The sequence below is a fragment of the Lactuca saligna genome, chromosome 5, assembly GCF_052625555.1.
Source record: "Lactuca saligna cultivar CGN05327 chromosome 5, ASM5262555v1, whole genome shotgun sequence".
In the NCBI taxonomy this organism is placed as follows: domain Eukaryota; kingdom Viridiplantae; phylum Streptophyta; class Magnoliopsida; order Asterales; family Asteraceae; genus Lactuca; species Lactuca saligna.
The window spans coordinates 49,130,715-49,140,327 of NC_136421.1; the positions used below are offsets into that span (position 1 = coordinate 49,130,715).

Sequence of the window (9,613 nt, forward strand, 5' to 3'; positions counted from 1 at the left end):
CCGGTGTCAAATTTAGATTTTCCAAATTCAGTATAATATCAAAGAGTACGTCATACCTAATTTCCTTCATATGTCTACAAAAACTTAACATTACTTTCACCAAGGTCTCAATCGCAATATCATCACAACCAGAAAAAGTAATAATATCTATTTTCCCATGATAAGTAATAAGACTATACATAAAAAAAAGGCGCAGAGAATCCATTGAAATATATGACATTGCTTGCTTTTAAATCAAAGTCATTGTGATTTCAAGTATTGTTGTTACACTACAAAAGGGAAAGAAAACGTTCACGTCAACCTTCCTATACATTCTCACCTTCTACACTGTTGTTTTCTTTAGGCATCACTTCCCTACCCTCACCTGATCTCGACAGATCCTTCTCAACTAAACCTCCATTTCCACACCAAATCTATCATATCATCTTCTTCTCACCCCACCTTCATTCCCCATTATTCTTTCTTCCCGTTGGATCAAAACTTCAACAGATTTTCGAGGTTTTGAAGTATCAAAAAATGGCATCCAAGTCCGACTTTGCACAGAAGTTGCTGCATGATCTTCGACTCAGGAAAGAACGAATGGGTGTGTCGTCTCAGAGCTCGGCTCGACCCAACGCTACAACAAGAGGTACCATAATACATTTTTGTTATCCCGATGATAAACTTTGCACTTTTTGAATTTTGGTTTTCGATGAATTTTCTTGTTATCTTTAATATAAAAACTAGCATTATGATCTTTGTTTTATGTTATAAGTGGGTTTTGAATTATTTTTGTAAAATTAAAGTACATCTCTCTAATTTAGAAGTTAAAAGATGGCATGTTGATACTAAAAAGTCAAACTTAAGCTAGATCAAGATTCCTGTTCATCTTCTTGAAGCGATTCCAAAACACTTTGCACACGTGATTCAACTACAAATATTAACTGTCCTACATGTGTCCCAACCGTGACAAAGTGAGGGTCTAGAAGCGAGATTTTATAATCAATTTTCTTTTAAAATATTATCATTTTTCTTTTCATAGTGATCGTAGAATTACTCCAAAAAATAACTTTTATCGTTAAATTGTAAAGAACAAGTTCTAGTAAATTTAATAATTAATAAACGTATGATAAATTATCTAACAAATCACGTGATAGAAAGTATGAGTGAAATAGGCATAGCTATGGATCAATTGGTAAAACTATCAATAGCATCGTTAATGTTGTTGATATCATCATTGTTGATATTAATGTTGACATAAGCTTGTAGAACTGTCATAAAAATTGACATCATGTAACAAAAAAGAAATGTGTATGTTTATTAAACGAGATGATAAAGATGTGAGTGTCAAAAATATAAAAAAGACCGAGTTTTAGAACTAAACATATTTAAAAGCAGAGCCGGTTCCAATGAGTTAAATATTTTCAAATGCTTATTACGAATCATCAAAAATTAAGCCTGTCAAATCGGGTCATCGTGTCGTGTTTTTATCCGATACGACAATGTTTTTTGTAACACGAACACGATACGACACGATGTCGTGTTTTTTTTTTCACTAACACGAAAACGAATCAATTAAAAAACGACAACACGATACGACACGACAAACATAATATTACTTAACTAATATTTTATTTAATTCATATTTAATCATATATAACACGATAAAAACGAAAAACACGACAAATACATACTCAATCGTGTCAATTTCGTGTGGATTTGTAAACACGAACACGACACGATACGTAATCGTGTTTTTTATACTTGACACGAACATGACACGAAAACGAATTCGAATTTTGATTACGTCCCAATTTCGTTTCGTGTCGTGTATTTTTATCGTATCGTATCATAAATTGATCACCCCTATCAAAAATAGTCATTGTTATTATATATATATATAAAATAAAAATTGAACCTTTTGCAACAGCTCACTTTGCCCCATGTCGAAAAGATATACGAGTCAATTGGTTGCATGTGCAATATGTATACTTTATGCCGACTTTATAGTATTAACTTATTTGTTCATTAATTATATATAATTATCAACATTTAGCTATAAGATGTTTCAGTTTGATGTTTGGAAAATAAGTACATTACAAATACAATTATAAAAAATAAGAAAAGGTGAAAAAATGACCATTTTGTAATGAAACTTTTTTTATGGGCCCACTGAAAAAATAGCTATTTTTCGGGAATAATTAAGAAAATTGATTATTTTAGTTTATTTTAAATACATAAATTAAGTCAACCACATAATACATTTACAATTATACCTTAAATTTTCCTCTTAATAAAAAATATTAACTTATTTTAAATCAACTATCAAAATATCTACATCGGCTATAAATAAATAAATCTTTGTTGACCTAAGTTTACATTGTCTTTAAACATTTTAGTGATATTGCGATGTTTGTCTTTACAAAATTTACAAATGATCGTATTATACAAAAAGCCCAACTACTTAGCCAATCTAGAAAAATGGATCGGGCCATATCTTGAAAGTGCAGCCTCTTCAGATCGTTAGCTACATCAAATTGATGAATCCATTTGTATAAATACATGATTGTGTATGCATATATCTTCTTTATACTACCACCTGCAAATTTGGGATTTTGATTTCATTTTTGTTGATGAAGATGCATATAGAAACCCAGGAAATGTGCAGAGAGGATCTAGACAAACGAAATCACTCGAATCTGTACGTTAATCTGTAAGATCAATTGATCAAACTTGTTTTCGTAAACCCTTCAATCACTTATATATATCTTGGGTGTTCTTGTAGATTGGTGGACCAAAAATGGCGAACCAACAACAGACGTATGGAGGATCATCCCGAGTCCCGGCCATCAAAGAATCATCCCAACAAATTGTTTCGTATGCCGGTGGCCGACACCATAGATCGGGATCCACCGGAGATTTTCCGGTGGCATTCACTTACGCCGTCAAAAATGGCGGAAAACTATTAAACGTGGATTTTTCAGGGTCTGGTAATGCTAACGCAATGATAGATTTCTTGCATCAGATTGGTCGGGGATCATTAGACGTTGGCAACACACGAAAAGAGACAAGTCTAGTGAAACATAGTACCTCAAATGGTGGTGTCGTTGTGCCTCCACTCACCACTACTCAAATCAAGGAGATTTCAAAAGGGGTTCAGAATCTTTACCAAATATTAAGATCAAGTTCTAATGGAGTGAACATGGATAAACATTCAATGGATGTTGGAAAAGAGTTGTTGAAAGGTGCTAAGGGTTTAGAGGAGTCTTTAAGGATGCTTGTGAACATGCAAGAAGCTTCTGAGTTGATGGTTCACCCACAACGAAAGAATCGAATCACTTTACTAGAAGTTGATCAAGACGATGAAAACGATAGTTCAAAGATTGTGGACAAGAATCAAGTTGCTTTGCCTCGGTTCTCTTTCGACAAGCCTTCTAAAAGGTCCAATTTTTTGGTTCAAACCGATGGTTTTTCTAAGTTATCAACTCATCGGAGGTCCACAAGCTATGGTGAGGAAAGCCTAATAAGTGTTTCTAATTCTACTACATCGAATGTAAAGAACAACTCGGAAAAAGGGAGGATCTCAAATGTAATCGCGAAACTTATGGGGTTAGAAGAAGTTCCCAGAAAGATAGATTCAGAATCCACTCGTAATGAATCAAGAATACAAGTTAACAAGAGTTTGAAACCACCGAAAGATGGTATACCTCCATTAAAAGATCAAAAACCTCAACAAATCCATGAATTTGATAAAAATGGGGCACCAAAACCTATGAAGACTGTAAACAATGTGGCCATGAAACAAAGATCCGATCAACTTCCAGAAAAGAAAGATAGAGCAGACAATGGTGAAACGAAAGAGAAGATACAACATAAGCGTAGAAGTGCTGAAGTTGTAGCGAATTTGAGACAAGAAAGAGTGGGAAAGACGAAAACGATTCGAATGGAGAAGAGTAACGAGATCAAACTTGTTTCAAGAAACCATCAAACAAAAGAACAAGAAAACAGGACGTTCCAAAAAAGCAAACAAGAGTCACAACAAATCAAACAAGTGAAGTCAAGGGATTTGCCTTCAAAAGTGTCTCACATGCAAACTGATGAACGTAATCTAAAACCTAAAGATGCAACTCCAAAGGCACAAGAATCAAAACCAGAAAGAACAGAAAGCAATGTGAAAGAGAAGGTGGTGACACGAAAGAAGGTAGATTCAATGGTGTTACGTAGAACTGAAGCCCCTCTAAAAGACGAGGTCATGAAGAGAAGAAATGGAACCCGAACACCATCAAAGCATAGACTTTCTGTGTTGAAAGAAACTCAAAGAAAAGATGTGCAACAATTAGCTTCCATTTGTTTGAAACCAGAAGAAACCAACATCAAAATATCGAATCCGAAGAAACCGGAAGAAAAAATCCAAGTAAATGACAAGGTAAGGTTACATTCACTAATACTTCATCATTTTGTGGATCATATATTTATGAAACAAAAAATCTCTCAGGTACCAATATGTGAAAATAATATCAAGATTGCTCCTCAAGAAACCCAAGAAATCGTAGTTACCATTAAGCATGAAGATTCGAGTGATAAAAGGATAAAGACACGTAATCTTTCGGAAAACAAACCTAAAAAAGCATTTCAATCGGGTACAATTGTATTGACAGAAAACGAGAAGCAACTCAAGGAGATTTTGATAAAAGATCAACTTTTTTTAAGCACAACAGAAACCCTTTTCAATTTCAATATACCCGTTGGTTTTCTTCATGTTGATGATCATAATCATCGTAGTGAGGAAACTAAGTTGAAGTTAGATTGTGGGTACGAAATAGTTAGACGAAAAGCAAGAAGCCAAGAATTGTCAACTCATCCGTATATGAAACCTTCCATTCGTGACACGACTATAAGGTTCTTGGATGAATTGGTTAAACAGTTGTATAAGGATTTTGAAAGCTTAAGATTATATGGAAGGAATACACACAACGAGTACGATGAAGCAAATTACTTGCATCATATGCTTGAGAGAGACATTTATAACAAAAACCCCGATACTAATAGTTTTTGGGATTTTGGTTGGCATACGATGACGTTTACATTTGTGGAAAAGGATGAGTTTGTGAATGATGTGGAACGGGATGTGCTTCATAGACTCGTAGATGAGATGGTTGATGATTTGTTGAGCATGGCTTGACACAAGAAAGAAGCAAAAGTGATTGTCAATTGAATGATAATGGTTTATTTATTTGTATGATGACGTGTTGAGCTTGAAAGGGAAGAAAGGATAATACGATGAAAGTTCCCGGGGTAAATCTTCTTTTTCGATTATTTTTTATAAATTTTACAATTTGTAACATGAGTTTTCGATCGATAGAATGTGGTTTTGTTAAAATGGAAGAACAAGGAAGTATAGATAGATCTCCTTGAGTTTTCTTGTATACATTGTAATGAATTTATGAGTTTGTAAAGTTTTGTGATATGTTTCAAATCTTATATGTATGGTATATTATACTCTTATTTAATACTGATATACTATATACACAAAGTCTTTTGTGACGATCAATTTGTTTTGAAGCCTTTTATTTACTTCTTATATATGTTTCAAATCTTATATATATGGTATATTATACTCTTATTTAATACAAGAAGTTGAGGATTCAAATGATAAAATCCATAGAATTGAAACTCTCATATCATATCTTTTAACTTATTATTTACTTTACCTATACCGAGAGTATGCATTTAGGTAATGTCTGGATCAAAAGAAAAAACATCATATGTAATAAATAATTATATGTAATATACATTATCTAGTGGACTAGCCATTTACCCGCGTTAAGCGACGGGTGCGGATAATTTCTTTTAGAAATTAGTTTCTAGACGCGATTAGTTTCTTTACGCAAATGAGAGTGGGATGCGTTGGTGAGGGCTAAAGTTTTCCTTCGTCGGCTTCAATGTGATGAGCGAAAGGGAGAGTATCAAATGGGAGAGGCAGAATTGTACAATCAATTGCTCATTATAGAAGTAGATGGGCAGTTGTATATAAGAGATTTTTCGAATTCAAAGTCCAATGTAACAATACTCCTTAATTTATATTATAGTTTCCTTTGAATGTTTAGTTCTTCTAAAAAAAACTAATTTTGTTTCCTTTGAATGTTTAGTTCTTCTAAAAAAATAATTTTGTTCATATATTCTTTTTAGGATAATAATGTGGTGAATTTAGTGCAATGTAAGATGCATAAATTCATAGATGTTAGTGTGGGTTATTTCGATTTTTGTCTAATACCGAAACAAAAAAAAAAATTAATATATATATATATATATATATATATATATATATATATATATATATATATATATATATATATATATATATATATATATATATATATATATATATATATATTGTGATTATCAACTAACTCAATTTGGTGTTGGTATGTTGAGACGCATATTGCTAAACATTATGTTTTGAGTTTTGTCTAACTATGTTTGTTAATATTAACTTTTAGTAAATAGTAAATTGAAGGGTAGACATTTGATCCATGTGTTACTAAAAATAGGTATTTTATTATACAAAAATAAGTAAATATTGTGTTAATGAATTAATTAAGTTGGTTTTTTCTCTTTTGATTCTAACAAAACCTCTAATAACTTGAATTATTTTTTCTCACCATGAAAGAACCTTTATTTTTTCTCATCATTCAGCTTTAGTTGTGTTCATTGTTCTATTTGAATGTATCACTTAAAATTAGTAAATTCCAAATTGAATAATAAGTTTGGTTTCAATTCATGATGTAAAATGTGAATGAAAAATATTTAAACAAGTATATAAAGAAAGGCTCATATATATATATATATATATATATATATATATATATATATATATATATATATATATATATATATATATATATATATATATATATATATATATATATATATATATATATATATATATATATATATGAGAATTACTTACATGATGGAACATAGAAGTGTGATTACAAAATGCAAGATATTGTAACACAAATGCTTATAAACGTCTTTTCATTAAAATCAATTGAATATTACACAAACTGAGATGAAGCGAAAGTTTTAGCAAATATACATTTCAACTGGAAAAAAATGAAGAAAATCTACCATTTTTTAGTTTTTCAACGTACCTTCCCATCTCATCGAAATATTAAAAAATACTAATCATTCAATCATCCAATGAAATACGTTGTGTACAACTATAATCAAAGGATTCCTTAATAAGGAGTACACAAATTCTCTTTTTTACATAAATCAACCCACAACATATTCAAAATAAAATTTCAAATGTCAAAAACAACTATATCAGAAAAAAGTATTCAATCAACATCCACCAACAAAGGATCATATCAAAATCAACACAAACCATTTCACCTCAAGAACAACCTCTATATAATGAATCTAAATCGAGCAACTTTGTCACTCAACCATTGTTAACATTGTTTAAAAAAAGTCTTTAGCATATATTACATACGTAATTTTTTTGTTTAGCATCCAACGTAAAAGATTCGGCCACATCCACTCAAGGTATGTTAAAGCATCACCAATCTGTAGTAATTTAAGCTTCAACTGAGTATGCTATATCAATGAAAAGAAGGTAAAACCACAAACATAATGATTTATGATAAAATTTATTGCACACGACTTGGCCTTCATTGCCAAACTTTATATTTTGGTAGAAAGTTCAAATATAAATTAACATTTAAATCTTCAAAAAAAATATGTTCGAAAAAAATAATTATTCGTCAGTTTGTTGGAATTAAGAAGAGAGAGTTAGTCACCGGGGTGTTTCATTTTTCTCACGCTAGCTATCAGGTTCTTAATTTGTAAGGTATCCTTGAAGCATGGCCTTTGATGATCCCAACCAACGGTTTCCATGCATGTATTATACAACGTAAACCAAACAAAATAACCTGAATTAAAAAAATTGTTATTGAACTTTTATTAGTGTTTATCTGTGAAAATGAGTAAAAGGTTAACTAACAGAGGTTCTTATTGGGTGAATCAAATATAGATTTTTTTATACATGGCAACATATCATCCATAGAAAATCCTGACGTTGTTCCCGGTGCGGATTAGTTTGGAGAGATGGAGAAAAGAAAAATATGGATAAATATCGTTGTTAAACTTAATAGTTGAGAGTTGAGGTTTTTGAACGGAGTTGAATGTATAATACATTATGTATATAGGGAAGATAATGTATATGAGGAAATAACAATAATCAATCCTTAAATGGTTCCTTAATTGATTTTGTTAAATTGTTCCATAACAAAAGTATAATTAGGGATTAGGGATGTAAATTTGAAATTTGAACTATATTAATTGATCATATTTATGGTATGATTTTTTTCACTTAGTTTTGGACCTTTTACAATACGAATGCATTAGAAATTATACATAATGCTTATATTAGTGTACCTCTTAAATTTCAAGTGTACCTCTTAAATTTCAAGACATAAGCAATATGTTTTATATAATAGAAAGAGTATCACATAAATTAAGCTATTAAATTGTAAATACCCTATCATATCTCCTGAGGAAAGCAAATGAATCATAATTACCATATCAACAATAACGAGTTCGATACACATACACATACACCCATAAGATGGAAGCACCATACGCTGACATGCATATTTCCAAAGACTAAAACATATTTCCAAACATTATAATAATATGGTCGTTTATAAAATATCGATTTACAAGCTTATAGGAAAACATAAGTTTCACTGTAAAACAATTTACAAAATTTCCGATCATTTATATCGGGCTTGAAATATTTACTGTAAAGTTTCAAAAACATGATTATAAATTCTATAAATTCAAATACAATTAAATTTATTAACAAATAAGATATTTACTGTACAATTAGTTAGACTATATTTGACACAATAGAATTAATTTTTCTTTACATGTTTTTTAGATTGTTATGTTTGATAATTTAAAAGTAGCTTATAAATTAGTAAATTACTTTTGAAAAAATGCTACTCACATTGTTGTTTCAAAGAACAAGCTTAATACGTTTTTTCCAAATTTCTTTCAAAAATAAAAAATCTCTCATATATACTCGTAAACAAAACTTAGTACGGACATCAAACAATGATCATCTTTTGAATATTACATACTCTTATTCTTAATATGTATTTTTTAAAGATTAATATAGTTTAAAATTGTCATCGTTTTCTAATAGTTAATCTACTCTTCAATTAATTTTTGTAAGGTCTCATTTTTTAATAGTCAACCTATATACAATGATATACATGAGTTGAAAAATATAATTTAGTTATTCATATTAATTAGATTAGTATTTTCAATATGATAATTATATAAAATCAAATGAACGTACGAAATCTTATATGTGTGCAACGTTTACCTATGGATTGGTTTTAGATAATGTTCTACTACAACATTATTATATTTTAAAGTATCTTAAAGTTAAAATAACTAGGCATTCACAAATAATGGTCTACTATCAAATACTTTTGGACGCCATACATGATCGTTGGCAGAAAATTGGGCCAAACGTTATATACAAAATAATTTTTTATCCTAATATATTTAGGAATAACTTAATATTAATACGTTATCGTATAGGATAATTATCAATAAT

General features: G+C 30.3%; 1 protein-coding gene across 1 annotated transcript; it reads left to right on the top strand.

The window, feature by feature from the left end:
- Positions 1–377: 377 nt before the first annotated feature.
- LOC144997183 (uncharacterized) lies at positions 378–5,460 on the top strand. The gene is made up of 4 exons (XM_078957026.1): positions 378–628; positions 2,619–2,680; positions 2,765–4,405; positions 4,475–5,460. The coding sequence occupies exons 1-4, from the start codon at positions 517–519 to the stop codon at positions 5,159–5,161; spliced, it is 2,502 nt and encodes an 833-aa protein (XP_078813152.1). The 5' UTR covers positions 378–516; the 3' UTR covers positions 5,162–5,460.
- Positions 5,461–9,613: the final 4,153 nt, after the last annotated feature.